This window comes from Sapajus apella, unplaced genomic scaffold, assembly GCF_009761245.1.
Source record: "Sapajus apella isolate SASKATOON/1434 unplaced genomic scaffold, GSC_monkey_1.0 scaffold76, whole genome shotgun sequence".
Classification (NCBI taxonomy): Eukaryota; Metazoa; Chordata; class Mammalia; order Primates; family Cebidae; genus Sapajus; species Sapajus apella.
The window spans coordinates 8135698-8162899 of record NW_022437016.1 but is presented as its reverse complement, the minus strand read 5'-3'; the positions used below and the strand labels follow the sequence as shown (position 1 = coordinate 8162899).

Below are 27202 nucleotides of genomic sequence, written 5' to 3'. Positions count from 1 at the left end.
GAATCCTGAGACCCAACTCATCTTTATATGTACATATCTTCACATAATTAAAGATAAATTCGTTTTTTGTTGTTGTTGTTTTTATTGCTATTTTTGTGTTTTTTTATTTTTTGAGACAGGATCTCTGTTGCACAGGCTGGAGTACAGTGGCACAGTCTTAGCTCACTGCAGCCTCAACATGCAGGCTTGAGCAAGCCTCCTGCCTCAGCCCCCTAAGTAGCTGGGACTATAGGCACATGCCATCAGACCCAGCTAATTTTTCCATTTTTTGTATAGACAGGGTTTCACCATGTTCCCCGGGCTGGTCTTCTACTCCTGAGCTCAAGCGATCTGCCTACCTTGCCCTCCCAAAATTCTGGGATTACAGGCGTGAGCCACTGCGCCCAGCCAAGATAAATCCATTTTTATTAATCTTAATTTAAAATTGACAAGCAGTGCTTTTGTGTTTTAAAACAAATTTCTCATTTAAGCTTTAATTGCTATCAAGATAGGCAATATAGTTACAGTTCTACAAATTAGAAAACCAAGTTAGAAAGAGGCCTAAGATTGCACAAATAATAAGCAAAAGAAAGGTAAGCTTTTTTTTTTTGGTCTGAAAAAAAATGTTGAAACTCTGGATCATTTTTAGGGGATAATTATTTATGGTTAGTCCTATCTATGTTCTGTCTTAAAAAAATCTTTACCAGTACCAAGGTTACCAAATACCCTCCTGTGTTTTCTTCCAGAAGGTTTATTGTTTAAACTTTGTGATATAGAACTATAGCTCAGGTAGAATTTATTTTTAGAAAAGAAACTTTAGTAAGTGATTGATGTTGAGACAACTAGATCAACATGTGGAAAAAGACAAAATTAGATGCATTTCTTGTTCTCTATAAACTACATAAATTACAAACATGTCAGAAATACATATTAAAAATAAATTATACAGGTAATAAAAGCAAATAAGAAAATATATTCCTGTATAACCTGTGAGTAGGGAATATTTTTCTAGCATTAACTCAAAATCTAATTTGTGTGTTACATCACAAAAAAAATATAAGCAAAGGAAAAAGACAAGCTGGGGAAAATATTTTTAAATTATGTAACAAACAGAGGGCTAATATAAATAATATATAAAGTATGTCTAAAAATTCGGAAGGAAAAGACCAACAATCCAATTGAAAAATTGGCAAAAGATGCAAGCAGATGATTCACAGGAAGAAAGTAATGCAAATGGCTTCAAACATATAAAAAAGATACTCAGTCTTTCTTATACTAAGACAAGTGTACATTAGAATTATACTAAAATACCATTTCTCGCCTATCAGATTGGCAGAATCTTGCCAATCTCTGTCAGATTGGCAGAATCTTTTTAAAAGTTTGACAGTATATTCTGTTGGCAAGGGTATGGGGAATCGGGTACTGTCATCCAGTAGTCATGGGCATGCAAAGTGGTACAAACTTTTAAAAAAGAATTTGGCAACATTTGGCAGTATTACTTCTGTGTTTACCTTTTGGTTCGGCAATCCCACTTCCAGGAATCTATCCCAAAGAGACAACAGAAGGTATAGAATGCATAAAGTTATAAAAGCACTATTTGTAATAGCAAATATCTGGAAACAACCTGAATGTCTATGCATAATAAGGTACTAGTATAATAAACTGTGGTATATCCTTCCAGTGTAGTACTATGCAGCTGTCGAAAGAAATGAGGAAGAAGTATATATTCTGCTAGGGTGTGACCTCCAGATACCTTGGTAAGTTAAAAAATAAAAGCAAGGTCCAGAATAATGTGCTCAACATAGTACTTTCTAAGTAAGAGAAGGAGGGAGAAAATCTCCTTATTCATTCAAATTTCCCTAAAGAAAGAATGGCAAGAAAAACAAAAGACAAATTCCAGTATGTAGAAGGAGGAAGAATCAAGGGAAAGCAGACAGGGACAGAAGCTAGACCTTGCCAACTGTATTTTGTTTTGTACTTTGAAACCACATAGATGTTTTACATAATTATAAAATAACTTTCAATATTTTTAAAATTTAATTTAAAATGATTAAAATAATACCTAAAAATAAAGCTGAAACATGTTGATAGCATATCCATGCAAGAATGAATTATTTCAGGTTACGTTAGAACATAGCATTTTGACTTTTATATCCCTAGTGGAATATATAGTAAATCCTAAATTACATTCATTTGTCATATTGTTCATAATTCTACTGGTATTGTTATTTAGAAACATAAACAAACACAGTAGTATAAAACAAGCAAGTAATTATGTTAATGCCACCAGAACCAAGACTTTCAGCATTTAAAAAAAAAAAGATACAAGGCTGGGCGCAGTGGCTCATGCCTGTAATCCCAGCACTTTGGGAGGCCAAGGTGGGCAGATCCCCTGAGGTCAGGAGTTCAAGACCAGCCTGGCCAACATAGCAAAAACCCATCTCTACTAAAAGTTCAAAAGTTAGCCAGGTGTGGTGGTGGTGGGCTCTTATAATCCCAGCTACTTGGGAGACTGAGGCAGGAGAATCACTTGAACCTGGGGGCAGAGGTTGCATTGAGCTGAGATCATGCTACTTTACTCCAGCCTGGGTGAAAGAGTGAAACTTAAAAAAAAAAAAAAAAAAAAAAAAGATGTATAAAAGAAAAGATTTAAGTAAAACCCCTGCAGCCTTAAATTTCAATTGGCTATATTACTACAGACTCATTTGTTTTTCTATTTCTAAAAAATGCCATTATCCGAGGTCTGTCCACTGAAAATGCTTAGAAGTGATGAATAACCATAGCATCCACATTGTGGGCTTTCATAAATACCATTTTCCACAAAAAAGAGGCAGGGCTCTTTGGATAAATGCCTTATTCCAGTTCTACGGTAGGAAGTAGATGAGCCTAGTGAGTTTTGTGCTGGGGGAAAAAAAAAGCTTATAATCCCAGTACTTTGGGAGGCTGATGATGGAAAGATCACTTGAGCCCCAGAGAGAGAGAGAGAGACAGGGAATAGAGAGACAATTTTGTTGAAAGGACAAAGAATTGAAGATGAAGGAGCTCCTATTAGATGTAAGTGGGGCAATTTAAACATCATAATAAGTGACTACAATGGATTGAAACACAATATATACAAACAGTTTCACGGACAGTTCTTATATGTTGAGGAAAGTTTCCTCTTTTAGCTGAATTCAAACTAATAATACATTTAGAAAATGATACAATTAGAAAAGTCACAATTTTGCATCCCCAAATGAATTAATGGGCTTCAGCAAGAATTATTTGTGGCTGTAAAACCCATTAGATGAAAGGTTACTGAGGAAATTTATAATAGATGGATAAAGTGTGAACCCACTGATAAATCTTAGCATTACTAAAAGTGAGGCAAATAGGCCTATGCTGTGTGTATCTTGACATGATGCATGGAATAAGGGGTGCCCTTGGCAGCAAATAAACTTTACATGAGGGAAGGGGTGGTGGGGCACAGTGGCTCATGCCTATAATCCCAGAACTTTGGGAGGCCAAGTTGGGCAGATCTCTAGCCCAGGAGTTTGAGACCAGCCGGGGAAACACGGCAAAACCCCATCTCTACCAAAAATACAAAAATTAGCTGGGCATGGTGGTGTGCACCTGTGGTCCCAGCTTCTCAGGAGGCTAAGATCAGAGGCTCACTGAAGCACAGGAAGTCGAGAACACAGTGAGTTGTGATGATGCCACTGCACTCCAGCCTGGATGACAAAGCAAGACCTTGTCTCAAAATATAACAAGTAAAAAATCAAAAATATTGTCAGTGCAAAATTAGCCAAATCTAGAATATGGGAAACTCTTCAGAAAAACGATTTTTTCTTTAACAAATGGATTTTCTTTTAAGTGAGAGGGTTAAAGGTTGGTGGGGAATTGATACAGATTTTTTCTTAAAACCTAAAGATACATCAACCAAAAGCAATATGTGAACTTTGTTTGGATAATTTAAGAAGACATTTTTGGGCCAGGTGCTATGCCTCACACCTATAATCCCAGCATTTTGGGAGGCCAAGATGGGCGGATTACAAGGTCAGGAGATCGAGACCATCCTGGCCAACGTAGTGAAACCCCATCTCTACTAAAATTCAAAAAATTAGCCCAGCGTGGTGGTGCATTCCTGTAGTCCCAGCTACTCGGGAGGTTGAGTCAGGGGAATCGCTTGAACTCAGGGAGTGGAGATGGCACGACTGCACTGCAGCCTGGCAACGGAGTGAGACTCCATCTCAAAAAAAAAAAAAATTTTGAGATGATGGGAGAAAATAGAACATAGACTGAATATTAGATCACATTAAGAAAATAATATGGCTGGGTGGGATGGCTCATGCCTGTTATCCCAGCACTTTGGGAGTCCTAGGCACGGGATTGCTTGAGTCCTGGAGTTGGAAATCAGCCTGGGCAACATGGCGAAACCCCATCTCTACAAAAGTGAGTTGGGTGGGGCGGACGCTCTGGCTAATGCCTGTTAATCCCAGCACTTTGAGAGGCCAAAGTGGGCGGATCACAAGGTCAAGAGATATAGACTATCCTAGCCAACATGTTGAAACCCCATCTCTACTAAAAATACAAATATTAGCCAGTTGCAGTGGCATGTGCCTATAGTCCCAGGTGCTTGGGTGGCTGAGGCAGGAGAATCACTTGAACCCGGGAGGCTAGGTTGCAGTGAGCCAAGATTGCACCACAGCACTCCAGCCTGGCGACAGAGCGAGACTTCATCTAAAAAAAAATGAGTCCCGTGTGGTGGCACCAGCCTGTGGTTGAGAGGATCATTTGAGCCCAGGAGGTAGAGGTTGTAGTGAGTCAAGATCATGCCACTGCACTCTAGCCTGGGTGACAGAGCAAGACCTTGTCTCAAAAAAACAGAGAAAGAAAATGTATTACTTTTTTTAGATGTGATAATGGTGTTGTACTAAAAGAAATTTTAAGTCAACTCTTAGAGATATTTCAATATTTAAACACTTCAGTATTTGATACTGAAGTATTTAAGGATGAAGTAATATTTGTCTGGGATTTTTAGATACTCAGCGAAAGCAAACTACAAAAATGAGCAAGAGCCGGGTGCGGTGGCTCACACCTGTAATCCCAGCACTTTGGGAGGCCGATGCGGGTGGATCACGAGGTCAAGAGATCGAGACCATCCTGGTCAACATGGTGAAACCCCGTCTCTACCAAAAATACAAAAAATCACCTGGGCATGGTGGCGCATGCCTGTAATCCCAGCTACTCAGGAGGCTGAGGCAGGAGAATTGCCTGAACCCAGGAGGCGGAGGTTGCGGTGAGCGGAGATCGCGCCATTGCACTCCAGCCTGGGCAACAAGAGCGAAACTCCGTCTCAAAAAAAAAAAAAAAAAAAAATGAGCAAGAGGTGGATCAAACCTGACTGACAAAAGCTGTGTTATAGATGTATGTTCTCTCTGCTTGTATATATGTTTAAAATTTTCTGTAATACAAAATGTTAAAATAATTTTTAAAAATCTACTTTTATACAGAATTTAAGAATGTTACCTTTGGATATTTCCTAATGTTTACTTACTTAAGAAGCAATAGACTAGGTGTCAGATCTTTGTTCTACAGCTCAGAAACAAAAAGACAACCTAATTTAAAAGTGGGTAAATAACTTGAATAGACATTTCAATGGCTAACAAGCACATGAAAAAATCCTGAGTGTATTTAGTTATTAGGGAGACGCAAATCAAAATCACAGTGACATACTTATTTATACCCACTCAGCCATCATTTTATTTCATTTTTTTGGAGATAGGGTCTTGCTCTATTGCCCATGTTGGAGTGCAGTGGCACAATTATAGCCCACTGTAACTTGAAACTCCTGGCCTCAGGCAGTCCTCCCATCTCAGCCTCCAAAAGTGCTGGGAGTGGCCGTAGTTTTTAAAAATGGAACATAAGAAATGTTGGTGAGAATGTGGAGAATGTGGGCATGTAAAAATGGTGTGCTGCTTTGGAAAAGAATTTGTCAATTCCTTAAAAAGTTAAACGGTATTACCATATGACCCAGCAGTTTTATTCCTAAGTATATACCCAAAAGAGTAGAAAACAGGTATTCAAACTAATACTTGCATGCAAATGTTTATTGCAGCATTATTCACAATAGTCAAAAGGTGGAAACAATCCAAATATCCATCAAGTGATAAACAAAATGTAGTGTATTTGTAAATAGACTGTTCTTCAGCCATAAAAGGAATGAAGTACTGAGATATGCTGCATGTGGATGAGCTTCAAAAATACAACATTAGGTTGGACGTGGTGGCTCATACCTATAATCCCAGCACTTTGGGAGGCTGAGGTGGATGGTTTGAGGTCAGGAGTTCCAGACCAGCCTGGCCAGTGTGGCAAAACTCTGTCTCCACTGAAAATACAAAAAAATTAGCTGGGTCTGGTGGTGCACACCTGTAATCCCAACTATTTTGGAGGCTGAGGCACAAGAATCATTTGAACCCAGGAGGCAGAGGTTGCAGTGAGCCAAGATCGTGCCACTGCACTCCAGCCTGGATGACAGAGTGTGACGCTGTCTCAAAAAAAAAAGCCATGTTAAATGAAAGAAACTAGCCAACTAGTGGTTGCCAGGGGTTGTGTAGAGTGTATAAGCAGTGACTGCTTAATGTTGTTGGGGTTTTCTTTGGTGTGATGAAGATGAGAATTAGAGTTGATGGTTATACAACACTGCGAATATAGTAAATACCACTGAATTGTGCAGTTAAAATGGTTAATTTTATCTCAATTTTTAAAAAAGTCCTTGCTAACAGAGAAACCCTGAGAGACAAAAAAGAAAAAAAAAAAAAAAAGATAAAATGATAATTAAAAAAAAGAAACATTTAAAAATTTTTAGAAGTCCTTGGTTCTAGCCGGGTGCGGTGGCTCACGCCTGTAATCCCAGCACTTTGGGAGGCCGAGGCGGGTGGATCACGAGGTCAAGAGATCGAGACCATCCTGGTCAACACGGTGAAACCCCGTCTCTACTAAAGCTACAAAAAATTAGCTGGGCATGGTGGCGCATGCCTGTAATCCCAGCTGCTCAGGAGGCTGAGGCAGGAGAATTGCCTGAACCCAGGAGGCGGAGGTTGCGGTGAGCGGAGATCGCGCCATTGCACTCCAGCCTGGGTAACATGAGTGAAACTCCGTCTCAAAAAAAAAAAAAAAAAAAGAAGTCCTTGGTTCTATTAGGTTGCTACTAAAGTAATTGTTATTTTTGCCGTTACACTTCCAATTTTGCTGGTAGCTAGATATAGCTTAGTCACTTCTCTGGACCTCAATAGCTTCACGTTTGTATTTTGAATCTAGATAATCTCTCAGCTCTATTGTTTTGATTGATAATCATGTATTTGTAAGTTGTAATTTTGAAATAATTTCATATTTACTGAAAAGTTGTAAGAATAATGCAGAGAATTTCCAGTATATTCTTTACCGAGATTCAGCACTTTCTAATATTTTGCTATGTTTGTTATTCTTTCCCTCTCTTCTGAACCATTTGAGAGTAGGTTGCTTATTTTATGCTCCTTTTCTTTAATACTTTAGTGTGTTTCCTAAAAACAAGGATACTCTCTTAATGTAACAATATTACATTCATTAAATTTTTAAAAATTAGTGATACAATGCAGTACTATATACATTCTGTAGTTCATATTCCAGTTTTGTCAATAATTTTAAAAATAACTTTTAGGGTATTTATTTTCTTCAAGTGTAAGATCCAGTTCAAGATCACTTACTATATTTTTTAGTCATGTCTCTTTTTAGTCATCTTTATTCTACAACTATTCCTCAGCCTTTCTTTGTCTTTTATGACACTGTTATTCTTGAAGAATACAGGCCATTTATTTTACAGAATATTTCTTTTTTCTTTTTTTTTTATTTTTTTGAGATGGAGTTTCGCTGTTGTTGCCCAGGCTGGAGTGCAATGGCGTGATCTCGGCTCGCTGCAACCTCTGACTCCCGGGTTCAAGCGATTCCCCTGTCTCAGCTTCCTGAGTAGCTGGGATTACAGGAGTGTGCCACCATGCGTAGCTAATTTTTGTATTTTGGGTAAAGACAGGGTTTCACCATGTTGGCCAGGCTGGTCTTGTATTCCTGACCTCAGGTGATCCACCCACCTCAGGCTGCCAAAGGGCTGGGATTACAGGTGTGAGCCACTGCGCCTGTCCTCAGAATATGTCTTAATTTGGGTTTGTCTGATGTCTCTGATGATTACCTTCAGATTATACTATATATTCCTGGCCATAAAGCCACATAAATGAAATTAATACCTTCTTTGGGTATTGCATTCAGAGGCTAATATACCATTTTTTAAATTATATACAAAGTAGTTCTGACAGGCAAAGTAACAGTCTCATCCATGAAAACAGTACCGTTTATTATAACCCTACTGTGGGTCCTTTGCATATTATTGTCAGAGTAGTTCTGTGTGTTTCATTTTTATGTATTTGAGATAGGGTTTGTCTCTGTCACCTAGGCTGGAGTGCAGTGACGTCATCACAGCTCACTACAGCTTCAGCCTCTTGGTCTCAAGTGATACTCCCACCTCTGCCTCCCAAGTAGCTGGGACCACAGTCACATGCCACCATGCCCGGCTAATTTTTTTTTTAATTTAACATTTTTGTAGAGACAGGTTCTCCCTATGTTACCCAAGCTCGTCTCAAATTCCTGAGCCGAAACAATCCTCCTGCCTCAACCTCTCAAAGTGCTGGGATTTACAGGTGTGAACCACCATGCCCAGCTGTGTGTTTTATAAATGACACTTTTTACCTTAACATTATCATCATCTAATTGATTGTTAAATACAGAAGATATTTTAAGTTCTGTTAACTTATGTTTTGATTAGTATTTAGTGGAAAGTATGTTTTATTTGTGGAAAGTGTGTTTTATTTTGCTTGATTATCTTTTAAATAAACTATGTACAGGTGATGTCCTCTTCGTGCTAATTAAATACAGATTGTGGGTAATGGGTCACTATAAACTCTAATACCCAACGATGCCCATGACATACATGATCTGATGGGTTCCCCATTTATCATGAGCTCATGTTCCTTTAATATTTTTAGCTATGCAAGAAGAGGCCTTGAAGCTTGTGTTACTGGCATTAGAAGATGGTTCTGCCCTCTCAAGGAAAGTTCTGGTACTTTTTGTTGTGCAGAGACTAGAACCAAGATTTCCTCAGGCATCAAAAACAAGTATTGGTCATGTTGTGCAACTACTGTATCGAGCTTCTTGTTTCAAGGTAAGCAATAAGCATCTATGTAAAGATATGCCTGTATATGAGACAGGGACTTCCTCAAATTCATGTTACCCAATCTAGAGGGCCTAGCAATGCAGAATGCTTACAAGAGTTAAGAAGAACTTTCCTTCTGCATTGATTGCATCTGTGATACCACCTTTTAGTACCTGTTACTACCGGTTGGCAAAATAAAAGCATATATGTGATGTCAGTAACAGGAAGAACCTAAGGAAATCATTTGGTAAACTCGACTCTTATCAAGTAAAAGTGGACTGCAGAAGCCTGGTTTCTTTACATTTCGTATCTTAAAAGGGAATCAGAAACTATATAACTTCATAAGGAGTATGTAAACTTTGTAACCCAGTATTATTTTGTTATCTCATTCTCTTTAGTGATTAGATTAACACCTTTAATCTGAAAATGGCCTACATGTTATCTCAGATACAGCAAGGAAATGGAAAGTTGAGGACATTGGCCCACTCTGCTTTTAGATGTTGTTTTTTTTGTTTAGTGGAAAGGGTAGGGAAGAACCCTAAGATATTTTAAAATGTAGTTTCATTGTCTAATAGGCCAGTGGGTGGAGACAGATACTGAAAGCAAGCTGAATCCTTAAAGTGTTTTTATGTTCCAAGAGTGTAGGTTGCTAACTGTGTCTTGAGAAAGGCCCATGGACTTGGAAATAGAAAGGCCTATTGGCTTCTATGAAAGTGAAATATTTAAATTTGAAACCAAAGCTTATGTAGGTTATTTTGTTGGTTTTATAGCCTCCCAAGAGTAAAAAGTGTATAGATGGAAAAATGTTTCCTTGGCACACTGGTTAGTTTGAGGTAACAGGTAATTGATGATAGAAATGTATTGAAATGAATTCATTTAACTCCACTAAGGAGGCTTGGACACTATCTGCCTCATAGTCATAGTGTTTAGTTCTATGCCCTTAGGGCAACAATTGAAATTAATCTCTGGTTCCACACACAACCTCACTAGGCCATGTAAAACTCTGCAACTTTTGATTGTATCATTTTTTTACTACTCAAGTAGAGATTAAAGCTATATAAATACCCTGATGATAATTTCTGTGGTAGCAGAAAATTTCTTTTAATTTTTTTTTTTTAGGAAAAGACTCTCGCTCTGTTGCTTAGGCTGGAGTGCAGTGGCACCATCGTAGATCACCGCAGCCTTGAACTCCTGGGCACAGGCCATTCCCCGCCTTAGCCTCCCAAGAAAATTTCTTAATTATCGTGTGGTAGTGCTAATGTATGCCTACCCGTTGGCTGTATTTCTTGCTTGTATATTTTTATCCTCTACTGTTACCAAAGTGATGTTTTTTAAAACATAAATCGGATCATGTCCCTTCTCTGCTTAAAAGTCCTCAGTCGGCCCTGTGCATAGTTTATACCTGTTATCCCAGCACTCTGGGAGGCCGAAGTGAGAGGGCTGCTTAAGCCCAGAAAGTCGAGGCTACAGCAAGCCTAGATTGTACCACTACACTCCAGTCTCGGTGACAAAGTGAGGCCCTGTTGACCCTATCCCCACCCTCCAAAGAAAGTCAGTGGTTTCACATTCCTTCATGATAATACCCAAAGTTCCTACTCTAGTATATAAGGCCCTCTATTATTCTCTAGCCTGTATCATAACTGTAACCCTATATGCTGTGCTCTTTCATGTTTCTATTTCACCACTTGCTGCTAAAAATTCTATTTCTCCCCCTTCTTTTTTTTCCTTTTTTTTTTTTTTTTAATTGAAACAGTCTCGCTCTGTCCCCCAGGCTGGAGTGCTATGGTGCTCTCTCAGCTCACTGCAATCTCTGCCTCCCGGGTTCAAGCAATTCTCCTGCCTCAGCCTCTCGAGTAGCTTGGATTACAGGCACCTGCCACCACGTGTGACGAATTTTTGTATTTTTAGTAGAGATGGGGTTTCACCATTTTGGCCAGGCTGATCTCAAACTCCTGACTCAAGTGATCTGCCTGCCTTGGCTGCCCGAAGTGCTGGGATTATAGGCATAAGCCACCGTGCTCAGCCTCCTCACCTTTCTTTGGTCAGGAAACTCCTATTCTGCACGAATCAATTCATGCAGCTTTTAGCTGGGAGAAGCCTTTTCTGAAAGATCTTTCCTCCCCCTAATTTAATTCCCTTTCTTCTTCATTGCCATCAAAGCCTTATAATAGCACTTTTACTATAATTTTCTAGTTACACGTTTCTCTTCCTTCCAGTGGCTGAAATCATTGAAGACAAGGATTATGTATTTAGTTATGTAAGTTTCTGTTTTATTCCAGAAAGAATTTGTGGTCAGGACATTATCTTATCTTTGTACCTTATTTGTGTGGTGTCTGATATGTAGGTGTCCCCAACCTTCCCTGAAAAAAGAATAAACGACTCGGTTACAGGGAGAAAGCACAGACCAATTCTGATGACTTTCTTTTTGTCTTTTCTATTTTTTAGGTTACCAAAAGGGATGAAGACTCTTCCCTAATGCAGCTAAAGGAAGAATTTCGGAGTTACGAAGCATTACGCAGAGAACATGATGCCCAAATTGTTCATATTGCTATGGAAGCAGGACTCCGTATTTCACCTGAACAATGGTCCTCACTTTTATATGGTGATTTGGCTCATAAATCACACATGCAGTCTATCATTGATAAGGTTTGTGAAATTAGAGATGCTGATGTTCTACCAATGCTGTTACATTGAGAAGTATTAGAATATTATAAAGAGTCTAGACACAAACAGTTGGAGATTCCTATGTTTTTAAATATCAGACTCTTACAAATTATCCTTATTTTCTTTTATTTTTCTACTTGCAAAATAAAGGGGTGCAACAGGGAAACAAATACTTAATAGCATAAAAGCAGTGAGGCAAAGTTTCAAGCTTATCTATATTCTGACCTCAGAGAGTTAATACAGCTTATAAGTTTTCTAAGTGTCTAATGATGAATTTCATAGGGCAGATTCTGAGGTGAAAATTTTAATTCATCACTGATACTCCTACTGTGGAATCTGAAGACACTTGAAAACTTATTAAATATGTTGACATATTGAAAGTATTTGAATATAAGTGTGTCATAAGAACCAAATTAAAAACCGTTGTCATTTCTGTTTGTTAGCTACAGTCTCCAGAGTCATTTGCAAAGAGTGTCCAGGAATTGACCATTGTTTTGCAACGAACAGGTGACCCAGCTAACTTAAATAGACTGAGGCCCCATTTAGAACTTCTTGCAAACATAGACCCTAATCCAGGTATGTGGGACTATGCTTAGTTGCTTATGTTTTCTTCTACTTTTGAGGTGAATAACACAAGAGAATTACTGCTAATATTCTTTCCCCCTCAAACCCCCGCCCTTGTTGGCATATTTTAGATGCTGTTTCACCAACATGGGAGCAGTTAGAAAATGCAATGGTAGCTGTTAAAACAGTAGTTCATGGCCTTGTGGACTTCATACAAAATTATAGTAGAAAAGGCCATGAGACACCTCAGGTAAGTACATTTATTATACTTATGACTGCTGTTGTCTCTAATTCACCTTCATCCTGAATATCTTAACAAGCCGTTTTGTTAATTGGACTCTGTATGTGACTCTAATCTCTCATAATTTTTATTGTCTCTGTTCTTTTGGGAGAAACTCAGTTTTCAGTGTACCTGGTAAATATTTCATAGCACAAGAGTTTAGATGGCATCTTCAGTGTGAATATACTTCATTACAAAATATTTTTGACCAAATATCGATAATTCCAAATGTTTTGTCTAATTCTTTTCTACTGTGGGAAATTGTCATTTTTTTTCTCTATTGAATTTCTATATGTAAATTTATGGAATTTGAATTTTCAAGATATTTTCAATGTACTTTAGAAATTAAGATATAATCCTGGCCAGGCATGGTGGCTCACGCCTGTACTGTGGGAGGCCTAGGCGGGAGGATCACGAGATCAGCAAATCGAGACCATCCTGGCTAATTGGTGAAACCCTATCTCTAATAAAAATACAAAAAGTTAGTGGTGGCATACGCCTGTAGTCCCAGCTACTCGGGAGGCTGAGGCAGGAGAATCACTTGAACCCAGGAGGCGGAGGTCGCAGTGAGCCAAGGTTGTGCCACTGCACTCCAGCCTGAGCTACAGAGTGAGACTCCGTCTCAAAAAAAAAAAAAAAAAGAGGCCGGGCATGGTGGCTCACGCCTGTAATCCCAGCACTTTGGGAGGCTGAAGCGGGCGGATCACGAGGTCAAGAGATCGAGACCATCCTGGCCAACATGGTGAAACCCCGTCTCTACTAAAAATACAAAAAAAAAATTAGCTGGACGTGGTGGCGTCCGCCTGTAGTCCCAGCTACTCCGGAGGCTGAGGCAGAAGAATTGCTTGAACCCAGGAGGCAGAGGTTGCAGTGAGCCAAGGTCACGCCACTGCACTCCAGCCTGGCGCCTGGCGACGGAGTGAGACTATGTCTCAAAAAAAAAAAAGAAAAAAATTAGCTGGGCATGGTGGTGGATGCTGTAATCCCAGCTACTCAGGAGACTGAGGCAGGAGAGTCTCAGTTTGAACCTGGGATGGGGAGGCTGCAGTGAGCCAAGGTCACCCCACTGCACTCCATCCTGGGCACAGAGAGACCCTTATCTCCAAAAATATAAAATAAACTAAAAAGAAGTTAAGGTATAATTTTTATATGAATAATTTCTATTTATTAAGTTACTATGGGCCATTAACTACATTCAGTGTTTTACATATATTATGTCTTATTCTCACAGCCACCTGCAATGTAGTTGCTATTTCCAAGCTGAAATTCAAAGAGGTTAAATAACATGGTATAAGATTGTGCTGTCAGTAAGAGCTGGAATCAAACCTACTCTTTCTACTCTTCTCTCCTTAATCTATTAGAAGACACTATAACTTAAAAAAAAAATTAACTGAAAAACGAATGTTTTCATCTTAGGCTCATAAGAATAAGAATAACTTAGCTTTTGGTGCAAATTATAGAAGTCATAATGAAATTTTAATATTCTGCCTCATTGTGTGAACTCAAATAGTTTAAGCCTGAGAGTTATACCCTCAAGTTGACAAACGAATTGGTAATTTTTCACTTCTGAGGGGAACTGTATTCAACCTTTTCTGCGAAAGTTTACTTTTTTTTTTTTTTTTTTTTTTTTTAAATAAAGATGGAGTTTCACCATGTTGGCCAGGCTAGTCTCAATCTTCTGACCTCAAGTGATCCGCCCACCTCGGCCTCCCAAAGTGCTGGGATTACAGGCGTGCGCCACCACACCTGGCCAAGAAAGTTTAAGTAGACAAAGCTTATGGCTTTTTCTAACGGTTTTTAAAATTGTTTGATTTTGGTAGCAGAATTTTAAGACAGCAATAAATTGATGAAAAAATCTTTTCTTTTTCTGGGCGTTCTGTTGACTAATGAATAAATGGACATGACATTTGAACCAGTTTCAAATAATCTTCAGAAGGAATATCTAAAGTTCTAACTCAGGGTTATGTCACATAACTCACAACAGGAAACAATGGAATATTAGTTGTTTTAGCCCAAGAAATACTTATCTAATGTGAGAAAGAATTAAAGGTGTAATTATAAAGTTCTGAACTTCCAAGAGTGAATAACAAGTGGAATCTTCACTTTTGCACTCATTGAAGTTTTTTATTTTTGTAGCCTCAGCCAAACAGCAAATACAAGACTAGCATGTGTCGAGATCTGCGACAGCAAGGGGGTTGTCCACGAGGAACAAATTGTACATTTGCCCATTCTCAGGAAGAGCTTGAAAAGTAAGTGTTGAAAATTCTCTTTCATATGGGTTTAATTTTTTATTTTTATGGGAGTGTTACATGTAGTCCTGAAGTTTGCAGTGACTTTCAAAAATGCAAATTAAGGGCTGGGCACCATAGCTCATGCCTGTAGTCCCAGCAGTTTAAGGGGCTGAGGCAGAAAGATTGCTTGTGCTCAGGAGTTTGAGACCAGCCTGGGCAAGTTAAGGAGACCCCCTTCTCTACAAAAAAATTAAAAATTAGCTGTGTGGTCCCAGCTGCTCAAAAGGCTGCGGTAGAAGGATTACTTAAACCCCAGAGGTCAAGGCTGCAGTGAGTGTGTTCTTGTGGCACTCCAGCCTGAGGCATACAGCAAGACTCTGCCTCAAAAAAAACAAAACAAAACATGTAACATCTGGGTACAAGATTAACCTAAGTGATTTAGAACCTTAATGGTCATATCTTGAGACCATTTTATAGCTGGAATCCATTTTTCTACTGAGCACATATACAGAATGAAAATAAATGTGGTCTTATTTGCTCAGATTCAGTTAAACCTAGCAACAGAGTATCAGGCAAAATGGTAAAGCAGATATATATTCTTTTTATGGCTTTTGGTCTTTTTAACATTCTTTTTCCCTGTGTCTTCTTTATCTTCTCCTATGGTTAACCCCTTTTTCTACGTCCATTTACCCGAGACATAAAAGTTAATGTATACAAGGTTTAATAAAATTATCCAATTTTTGTTGTTCTGTTTTTTAACCAAAACTTTCATTATTGAGACCTCACCAAAACTTTATCCCAGCCTTTCTACTTTTTGCTGGCCAATGTATCAACTTTTTTTTTTTTTTTTTGAGATGGAATCTTGCTCTGTCACCCAGGCTGGTGTGCAGTGGCGCAATCTTGGCTCACTGCAACCTCTGCCTCCCCAGTTCAAGCAGTACTCCTGCCTAAGCCTCCCTAGTAGCTGGGACCACAGGTGCCCGCCACCACGCCTGGCCAATTTTTGTGTTTTTCATAGAGGCGGGGTTTCACCATGTTGGCTAGGCTGGTCTCAAACTCCTGACCTCAAGTGATCTGCCCACCTTGCTTTCCCAAAGTGCTGGGATTACAGTTGTGAGTCACCGTGCCCAGTCCTGTCTATCAACTCTTAGTGGACATGTTCGTTTTGTTTTTAGATACTTTAAACTCAAACTGAGCTAATTTTCTCCTCCCATACCCCCTCCTCTGCTTTCCATTGTACTCCGCTCGTGTACCCTGTTTAGCCATCCAGCCAGTTATATATGTTATGTTATAATAATCATCTTTGTCAGTTGTCTTTCATTCAGCCTTTTCTGCTTAATCAGTCAAAAAATTCTGCCAATTCATCTTCCTGTATGTTTCTCAACTCTTTCTTCTTTCCATCCCTGTGACCCAAGCTGTCATCCCCTTTTCTCAATCCATAGTTGCCATCTAACTAGTCTTCTTACATCTCTTGTTGTCCACCCCTTCTCCCATTATTTTCCTTAAAATAGTAATATTTTAAAACACAGATTTACTCATATCACCCTTCTTCACCTAAGCCTTTGATAGCTTCTCATTGTCCTATGGATTAAGATATAAAATCTGTGTTGTGGCCTCTAAGATCCTGCATCATCTAATCTGTGCCTGCCTTTCTGATCTCATTACACAACACTAATTGTACTCTGTGCTCAAGCCATACTGACCTTCTCTCTGTTCCTGGTAGGCACTGTGCTCTTTCCCACCTCAGGTCTTTTACATAATGCTGTTACTCCTAGCTTTGCCTTTGAGACCTTTCCTTTATCTAGCTCATCTTTCACTTTTTCAGGGTAATTCCCCGGACGCTTCATACTAACCAGCTTCCTCTTTGACACACTTATCACATAAAATTAATTAATGGTCTGTTTTAGAGCTTGACAAACTTCTCTATAAAGTTCAGATAGCAAACATTTTTGGCTTTGTGGGCCACAGAATCTGTTACAACCACTTAGCAGTGCTATTGTAGCAAAAAAAAAAAAAAATCAGCCACAGACAATGCATAAATTTGGCATGGCTGAAAGCTTTGTTTACAAAAACATTTTACAGGAACTATGGCCCATGATCTGTTTATTAAATGTTTGTCTACCTTACATAATTGTAATCCCCATGGACTAAATCTTTATTATTATCTCCTTTCCTCAGTGGCTAGCATGGGTGCTATACATAATGAGCTCTACAAGCAGCAGCAGTGTGATAGAGAGAAGATATGTGTGTCTGCAGTGAAAAGGGCAGAAACATGCTTCTCTTCTCAGGTTTTTTCCCCGCTTGAAGAACCTAGAGACAGGATACAGGAGTCCGAAGGAAAAAAGATGCTGTTTGCACCCAGTCCAATTCTATATACAGAATTTCACATCAAGATAATTTGTGAGACTCCAGGAAATATATTCAGCTTGTCCATACCTGAAATAGAGCTTTTTAGCTAAAAGAGAGCTTTTGAGAATACTTTGCTTGGGAGCAGTTAGACTAAAAAAGTCAGAGAAGAAACTGTGGTTTCATTGCCATTCCACCCTCATTTAGTGCCCAAGCTGAAAATCCATTTTACTTCTCTCTCATATCTTCAAACAGACTTCATACCGTTCATCTGCAGTACCTAGTTCAGTACTTCGTTATCTTTTGCCAGACTTATAAAAGTAGTAGTAAAAATAATAATAGCCAAGCTGGGTATGGTGGTTCATGCCTATACTTCCAGCATATTGGGAGGCAAAGGCAGGAAGATATCTTGAGTCCAGGAGTTTGAGTCCAGCCTGGGCAACATAGTGAGACCTCACCTATACAAAAAATAGACAAAACTGGCTGAGCATAGTGGCATATTCCTGTCAGCTACTCAGGAGGCTTAGGTAGAAGGATAACTTGAACCTGGGAAGTTGAGGCTGCCATGAACTGAGATTATATCACTTTATATTACAACTTGGGCAACAGAGCGAGACTCTGTCTCAAAAAAATAAAGAAATAAAAATAATAAATAGATTAATAGAAATAAATAATAAATGAAATCTCAGTCATTCAAAAATAATAGCCAAATTATTGGTCACATTTTTAGTGTTTCACATGGTAATTCAGTTTATTTGTTTTACTGCTTCAGTGGCTTTTTACCCAGTGTGTTCCTATATCTCAGCCTGTCCTTTCCATTTCCACTATTTTCTTTCTAAAATATGTGTATCTCCTTTAAATTCTTAATTGGTTCCTTAGTACATCACAGAGTCTCATCCTGATTTTGTACTCTAGCCCTACTCCACCATTTGTGTATTTTGTTTTTAAGGTACATTCAATCAATCACTGTTGATTACTAGATAAATAGTCTTTTACTCTTCTTTTCACTTGTCTGTATTGTTTACTCCATATTGTATTATTTTCTCTCTCTTCTTTATCTGGAGAGCTATTTCTAATCAGATATTATCTTCCCTCTGCAGACTTCCCTAGGCACTGTTAATTGCATCTTTCACTGTGCTGCCATAGCACTCTATACATAGTAGTTTAAAAATTATGGTATAGTTATAAAACTACAGTATTACAGTTGATTATTGATACATATGTTTTCATTGCACTTCATTTATCCCTCGGGTTTTTGTTTTTTCTTTTGAGACAGGGCCTCTCTCTATAGTGCAGTGGTATGATCTTGGTTCCCTGCAACCTCCGCCTCCCAGGCTCATGTGATTCTCCCATGTAAGCCCCTCAAGTAGCTGGGACCATGCCTGGCTAAATTTCTTTTGTATTTTTTGTAGAGCTGGGGTTTCCCGATGTTGCCCAGGCTAGTCTCGAACTCCTGAGCTCAAACAGTCTGCCTGCCTCAGCCTCCCAAAGTGCTGGGATTACAGGTGTGAGCCCTGGCCCCTGGCAAGGGTTATTCATCTGTATATTTCCTGCATCTAGAAAATATCAGATACATAAATTCAGTATATTTATGTGGAGGAAAAAAATAATATACAGTTCTTATTTCCAACTAGCTTCACACTCCCTGTTGCTGTTTAAACAAACAGGGATAATACAGAAGATTAGAGAAGTAGGTGATGTCACTGTCTGTCCTTTTGGTTTAAAAAATGCGTGTTGCTACCTCACTCTGAGCTTTTCGAGGATAGGCCATTTGTCTTAGTTCACATAACACCAGAAACTCAGCAAACGTTTAACTTAAATAAATTAATTTTACCCATATTTTCTTTTTCTATTATACACTCCTCTAACCAAACAAAATGTGGATGCCCAATAATCCCTTTTTAGAATATGTATTTATTATATATAAACATAAAATATGTAAAATAAATACTATATAAATATTTATGTGGATATATTTTAGAACTAGGATGTTGGGGTCATGTTCCTAAGAATTGCTATATTCTGGGGAGTGTCAAAAGCAAGGGATCAGCCAACTCAACAAATAGTGGCCAGGCACAGTGGCTCACACCTGTAATCCCAGCACTTCAGAAGTCTGAGGCAGTTAATCGTTTGAGACCAGCTAGGCCAATGGGGGGGGATCCCTGTCTCTACTAAAAACACAAAAATTAGCCAGGCATGGTGGCACACACCTGTAGTCCCAGCTACTGGGGAGGCTGAGGCACAAGAATCATGTGAACCTGGGAGGTGGAGGTTGCAATGAGCTGAGATTGCACCATGGCGCCTGGGTGACAGAGTGAGACTCTGTCTCAAAAAAAAAAAATTGATTATTATATAGTAGGTACTATTCAAGACGTTTCTAATGGAAACAGAGGAACAATAAACAAGTAAATAAACAATTTTGGCCATGGCAAAGAATTTGGATTTATTCTGGTTGCAATAGGAAGTAATTGTTATTTAAATGGAATGATGAGATTTTCATTTTGTCTTAGACATATCACTCTGGTGTCTACATGGATAGAAATAAGTTAAACTTCCACAGTGGTCCACAGGTGCAAATTCGGTAGCTCAGGTAGGACTATAGCAATGGAAATGATAAAAAGTAGTCATATTTAGGATATACTTTGGAAGTAGAGCTAACAACATGGACCGGTTGAATGTGGGCTATAAAGAAAAGAGGGGAATCAAGGATAATGCCAAGGTATGGAGCCTGCATAACTGAGTAGTCTTTCTGAAATGGGAAGTGCATCAGGGCAGAAAATCAGTAGTTCTCTTGGCCATATGAAGTTTGAAACTTATTCTATATTCATGCAACAAATAATAATTGGGGGTCAGGTGAGGTAGCTCATGCCTGTAATTCCAGTACTTTGAAAGGCTGAGGCAGGAAGATCACTTGAGCTCAGGAGTTTGAAACCAGCAACATAGCAAGACCTTGTCTCTACTACAAAAAAAAAAAAAAAAAAAAATTGGCTGGGCATAGTGGCTCACTCCTACCTGGGTGATGGAGACCCTGCCTTTGAAATAATAATAGTAATTGAACACTTAGGATGTATAAGGCACTGTGCTAAAGATAGAGAGATGCAAGAAAGGCAAAATTCTTATCCTCCTGGGGGGCTTATATTGTAGTAAAAAGACATAAATAGATATAGCATAATATGTTGTAATGACAGGCAGTATAAAAAAATACACAAAGGAGAAAAAGAATGATTGAGAAAGGGGAGATCTCTTAGATAGGATAGTCCAGGAAGGACTCTTAGAAAATATAACATTTGAGCAGATAGTCCAAAAAGGTTCCCCAAGAGAAAAAAAGATATTTACCTAAGTGAAGTCTTAGAAGAAGGTAAATAGGCTTGAGACCTTGGCCACAGGTGGTGAAACTAGCTTTAGTCAGGAACAGGAACTCATTGTCCCTTATCTTTAAGAGGAATATGTGGCTACAAGTACAGGAAAGTTACTGGAATTGGTAGTGGAAAGATAAGTAATTCTCCTCTGCTTTCATCTGTTTTCGTGGTTAAGTGGGAGACAGTATCATCTAGCTGTAGGAGGGGTGGTTGAAAGTAGTAGGGAAAAAGACTGTTAGAGATGGGAAAATGAACTTAGTAAAGAAGCATATTAATGAATTACCTATTTATAATTTTGAAGGGATTGTAGACAGCATGACTGCACAATTTTTCTCCAACATTTAGCTTCTTGGGAACAGGGTTGAGGTTTTACCAAATGAGTTACACAGAGGGAGTGGATCAAGGGAGTAAAAAGGTATTTACAAGTGAGGAATTAAGAGTAGCTACTAGGTGGGTAAGAAGAGATTTAAAAGGAATGGGAGAGTTAGGCATGGTGATGCACACCTGTAGTCCCAGCTACTCTGGAGGCAGAGCTGGGAGGATCACTTGAGTTTAGGATTTAAGGCAGTCCAGGCAACACAGTGTCTCTGAATAGGCAGCCTTTAGCTACCCAAATACTGAGTCCAATATATATCCCTACTTGTCACTTACTTTTCCTCATTTGGTTAAGGTTTTATTTCTCCAGATCCTCTCTTTTGTGTTCATAGTCAAAACTTTATTTTTTGCTTTCTAGAGCAACCTTGTGGATTATCTAAGTTTTGTTTTTTGAGGCTGGAAAGCAAGGAGACATTGGGTATTTTGTATAAGAACTCTGAGGAAAAGAATAATGAGAGTAGGTTTCAGAGAGAATCTGGAGGAAGGCATAGGGATCTTTGGGCCCCTCCAGACCACCAGATTGCCTTCCTAAAATATAGATCTGCTCAGGCCCTTCCTTCTTAAAAGAAGTAATTATTGGTTTTCCTGGTATCTGTAAGATGATGTTGGCCAGACACAGTGGCTCATGCCTATAATCTCAGCATGTTGGAGGCAAAGGTGCGTGGATCACTTGAGGTCAGGAGTTCGAGACCACCCTGGCCCACGTGGTGAAACCCCATCTCTACAGAAAATACAAAAATTAGCCAGGTGTGGTGGCGGGTGCCTGGAATGCCAGCTACTTGGGAGGCTGAGGCAGGAGAATTGCTTGAACTGGAAGGCAAAGGTTGCAGTGAGCTGAGATCACACCATTGCACTGTAGCCTGGTTGATAAGAGGAAAACTCTGTCTCAAAAAATAAAAAAAGGAGAGAGAGAAAACATATAAACTGGCCATCACCTATTTGTTTGTTGTTGTTTTTTAATATTCTGTTAATTCACTTTCAGCCAGTCTAATCTGGGAGAACTTGTCTTTCATTGAGCTTCACCTTCCTCTGCCAACGTGTACATGTTAAAGAGAAAGAAAAGAGAAGATTGAATAATTAAGCTGTTTATAGATACCAGAGGAATAAAAGGGAAACTATTGTGAAGGCATTGCTTATTACTAACACTATTTATATTTAATTACTATATGTTTATATATAATATTAATAACAGATTACTTTAGGCATATATAATTACGACCTCAAATATGTATAGTCTTCTTTCTGTTCATGAACTTAGTTTTTCACTGCTTTAAAAATATTGGAGGGGCCAGGCATGGTGGCTTTATGCCTGTAATCCCAGCACTTTGGGAGGCCGAGGAGGGCAGATCACCTGAGGTCAGGAGTTCAAGACCAGCCTGGCCAACATGGCAAAACCCCATCTCTACTAAAAATACAAAAATTAACTAGGTTTGGTGATGGACACGTACCTGTAATGCCAGCTACTTGGGAGGCTGAGGCAGGACAATCACTTGAACCCAGGAGGCAGAGGTTGCAGTGAGCCAAGATTGCACCATTGCACTCCAGCCTGGGTGACAAGAATGGAACTTTGTCTCAAAAAGAAAAAAAAATTGGAGGGAACATTGTTAAGAATTACATTATAAGGCCGGGCACGGTGGCTCAAGCCTGTAATCCCAGCACTTTGGGAGGCCGAGGCGGGTGGATCACGAGGTCAAGAGATCGAGACCATACTGGTCAATATGGTGAAACTCCGTCTCTACTAAAAATACAAAAAATTAGCTGGGCATGGTGGTGCGTGCCTGTAATCCCAGCTACTCAGGAGGCTGAGGCAGGAGAATTGCCTGAACCCAGGAGGTGGAGGTTGCGGTGAGCCGAGATCGCGCCATTGCACTCCAGCCTGGGTAACATGAGTAAAACTCCATCTCAAAAAAAAAAAAAAAAAAAAAGAATTACATTATAATGAAATTTTGGTATATATGGGGAAACAAATTTTCTTAAATGGAATCCAAAATCAAATGGCCAGTCCTTTTGTGTGTTAGAGTATTATATCCAATGATCACCATAAATAATATTCAAAACAGTATCAGAAAAATAATACAAATGTTTTTAACTTTAGGTATAAACTAATCTGAAAAATATAATACAGAATTTCTACATTTTTGTGTAATGTTTGTTTAGAAATGAGTTTTTAAAATTATTTTTAACAATTCTTAAACAGTTTGGTAACAACAGAGTGGCTTCAGCTCTTGCGTACCTTTTCTCTTTACTCTGTGTTCTTAACCAAATTTGCTGCCAGTTCCTGTCATTTTTACATAATGCACTTTATATTCTAGTAATACAAAATTTTCAAATGATCTCTTTTCACTCCTTCAAAAGATTTCTTTGAATACCTTCTTGGACAAAGTGACATGAGGGGGAAAAAAAAAGAATACACGTATACTCTGCTTGCTATATTAATTACATGTATATTATATACATATGTGAATGACATATATTTTCATGTGGGGTCTGTTGTAGTAGAATTTGATATATAGACTTTATTTGATTATTTAGCTGAAGAAACGTTTTGTCAAAGGTGTTTTCTCCTTTTTCAATCTTTTCCCACTGCCCATTGCCGTATTTTTTCTTGAGTGAGATTTAGTAAAATATTCACCAATATGTTGATTGTTTTTGAAACAGGTATCGATTAAGGAACAAAAAGATCAATGCCACTGTAAGAACGTTTCCTCTTCTAAATAAAGTTGGTGTAAACAACACTGTTACAACCACAGCCGGAAATGTCATTTCTGTCATAGGAAGTACTGAAACAACAGGGAAAATTGTTGCAAGTACAAATGGAATTTCAAATGCAGAAAACAGTGTTTCCCAGCTAATCTCACGTGGTACTGACAGTACCTTAAGAGCTCTGGAGACCGTGAAGAAAGTGGGAAAGGTTGGCACTAATGGTCAGAATGCTGCTGGGCCCTCTGCAGATTCTGTAACTGAAAAGTAGGTATTAGGTAAAAACAATTAATAGAAATTTTTTTTCCTTTTTAGAAATGCCTGAGTGTTTTTATTTCTCCTGAAGAATACCAGTTAATCAGAATTTTTATGCAAAATATTTCTTGATATAGAAAAAACACTAAATACTAAAAAATTTGAGTTCTAGTTTGGCTCTGCAACCGAATAGCCCTGTGAACTTGGAAAGTGACTTTAACTCTGAGTTTTGTTTTCCTCAACTGTACACTGGAGACTGGACCAGAATTTGGTTTTTTCACATCTTAATTTCTTGAACTGTAGTGTTGATTCCATAGAGGTTCTAGAAAAGAACTAAATAGAAACCTAAGCAGGTAAAATGCTGAGCCTCTAGCTCTGTTTCAGTTAGAGCACTTTCACTTTATGCTCTGTAATGAGGTGTAGCACTTAAGAGGGGACACTTTGGAGCCAGAATCTGTGGGCTCAAGTTCTGGTTCATGGTTTCCCAGCTGTTTGAACTTAGGCCAGCTACTTAATCTGTCTGCCTTAGTTTACTAATTCATAAAACTAGAGTTATAATGGTATCAACTTCATATGTTGGTTATGAGGGTTAAGTGAATGAATACTCCAGTATGCTTTGAACAATGCTTGCCAGACAGGAAGCACTTAGTAAATATTTGCTTTATTATTATTATCACTGTTAATTGTTATTGCATGTCAGCATAAGATTTTGTTTGTCAAAGGGTTTTGGTGCCTTTAGAAAAAAATGTTTAAATTTTCAGATGATCCGAAAGTTATTTCCAACTCTAAAATCTTGAGTATGATGTAATAAAATATTCATCAGTATATTGATATTCAGATTTCGTTGCCTAAAAATAGTCTATCAGTATCTATTTTATGCCTGCTAGGAAAAAAACATCATGCTAGGCACATAGCAATCAATGATGGATGGATAAACAGTAACATTTGCTATTTCTGCAGTCAGCATATGATGGGGGAAATTGTTTAGTAAAGGACTTTTACAGTCTTCCCTGGGCAAGATTTTGAAAAGATATATGTGAGAACATTGTCTAGTTAACAAATGTTATTTGTGCACTCGGTCTTGGAGCTCTGTTTTTGGCACATGAAACATAAGATAGCTCTGCTTTTAAGGGAGTTATGATATAGTTGTAGAAATAGCATTTACACATATGAAACAATACTGAAGTTGGATTAAAGGACAGGAAAATTTTATATCGCTGGGAGAAATATGGGAAATTACAGAAAAAAAGAACAACATAACATGGATTAAATCTGTTTGTAATTATATGGAATACTAAAGAGACCAGCCTTTCAGATCTGAAGGCTTATGTTAGGGACTAGTGTAAAATAAGATTAGATAGGTTTGCACCAGATTATGAATACCTTATGTATACATGCTTAGGAAATAAGCTTTTGAAGAGTTTTGGCAAGGTAATGTTGTAAAACTGTTTTACATCCATACAATGGAATATTATTCAGCCATAAAAAAGGAATGAAGTACTATTATGTGCTATAATATGGATGAACCTTTAAAACATGCTAAATGAAAGAAGCCAGATACAAAAGGTCACATATGGTTTCATTTATGTTAAATGTCTAGAATAGGCAAATTCATAGAGACAGGAAGGAGATTAATGCTTTCTAGGGGTTTAGGGTTGGGACAGGAATGGGGAGTAAATGCTAATGGGTACAGGTTTCTCTTGGGAATGATGAAAATGTTTCAGAATTAGATAGTGGTGATAATTGGACAACCTTGTGAATATACTAAAAATTACTGAATTGTACATCCTAAAATAATGAATAATAACAATATCTCAATTTTTAAACAAAATGAACTAGGGTAAAACCTTTTTTTTTTCTTTTTGAGATGGAGTCTCTCAATGTCACTTATGCTGGAGTACAATGGGGTGATCTAGGCTCACTGCAACCTCCACCTCCCGGGTTGAAGTGATTCTTCTGCCTCAGCCTTCCAAGTAGCTGGGATTACAGGCACCTGCCACCAGGCCCAGCTAATTTTTATATTTTTAATAGAGACGGGGTTTTGCCATGTTGGCCAGGCTGGTCTCGAACTCCTAACCTTGTGAACTGCCCACCTCAGCTTCCCAAAGTGCTGGGATTACAGGTGTGAGCCACCATGCCCAGCTAGTAAAAACTTTTAAAAAAATAAATCACTGGGTGTGGTAGCTCCTGACACCTTGAACCCTCCACCTCCTGGGTTCAAGGAGAATTGCTTGAACCCAGGAGGTGGAGGTTGCAGTGAGCTGAAACCGCACCACTGTACTCCAGCCTGGCAATGGGGGCGAGACTCCATCTCAGAAAAATAAGCAAAAACAAACAAACAAACAAAAAAAATAAAAAAAATAAATCTAAATTTTTATTGCAACATAATTGTTCCAGTTGTTATTGGAACACAGGAAAAAGAAGAACTAATCCTATTAGAGGTATTGTGGATGGCTTCTTATAGGTAAAGTGATGATACCTGAGCTATTTCCAAAAGTATGGATAGTAAAGAAGGAAGGACCTTGTGGATGGAGAAGGCAGCACAGGCAAAATCAATAAGGTATGAGAGAAGCTGCCATGGGAAGAGCCTAGAATCCTGAAAGTTATCTAGGGTAGTGATCTAATTCTGACTAGGATGTGATTGAAGATTAGCTTTTTTCCTTAAGTTCGAAGTTTTCCTTAAGTTCGAAGATAGCTTGCGTGATTTCATGAGGCTATGAATGTTTACCTTATCATAGATCCTGTTGCCTTTTTGTTGATAAGTCTGTGAGTTTACCGTTCGAAAGTACTAATCCAAATTTTAGGGTATATCACATTTTGACACAGAGGGACCAGATAATCTCTGTAAAGCATAGTGCCTGGAATAGACTCAAATAGCTACTTGATAAATATTTGTTATTATTGTTTTAAGGAAATCCTAATCATTTTCCTTGTTGTCTCTATTTTACTTATGTAAAGAATAAGCACAGCTCTAAAATATCTTTATACTCCAAACCCATACATTTGTACCTACTATTATTTATACTTCCTTAGTTATTTTTTTGTTTTAATACGCAATTACACGTGGAAGTAAACATCTGCTAGACTAATCTGTGTTAAACTTAAAGACAGCCCATATACCTTTTATTTATGCCCTAGCTTTAAAATGCTTTTTCTAGTTTGAGAAAAACCCTCTAATCTGGTTGAGATGCAGTGTATTAAGTTCCTGCATAATTAACAAGATCATTTT

The 27202-nt window shown here is 38.4% G+C and overlaps 1 protein-coding gene and 1 non-coding gene across 11 annotated transcripts in view; both read left to right on the top strand.

Moving 5' to 3' along the window:
• The window catches only part of RC3H2 (ring finger and CCCH-type domains 2), a 58388-nt gene that overhangs the window by 16347 nt on the left and 14839 nt on the right, over positions 1–27202 (top strand). For 8 of the 10 annotated variants that reach the window (XM_032251552.1, XM_032251554.1, XM_032251553.1 and 5 more), the window contains 6 exons: positions 9033–9208; positions 11645–11845; positions 12307–12439; positions 12559–12677; positions 14844–14956; positions 23677–23985. In XM_032251552.1, the coding sequence (XP_032107443.1) occupies positions 9033–9208; positions 11645–11845; positions 12307–12439; positions 12559–12677; positions 14844–14956; positions 23677–23985 (1051 nt within the window). Of the gene's footprint in view, positions 1–1660; positions 1737–9032; positions 9209–11644; positions 11846–12306; positions 12440–12558; positions 12678–14843; positions 14958–17070; positions 17682–23676; positions 23986–27202 lie in introns of those variants that run through there. The other 2 variants (XM_032251557.1, XM_032251559.1) reach the window with 2 other exon arrangements.
• Positions 12108–12219, top strand: LOC116532495. Its single transcript, XR_004260888.1, has one exon. It is a non-coding gene; the product is annotated as a small nucleolar RNA SNORD90 (small nucleolar RNA).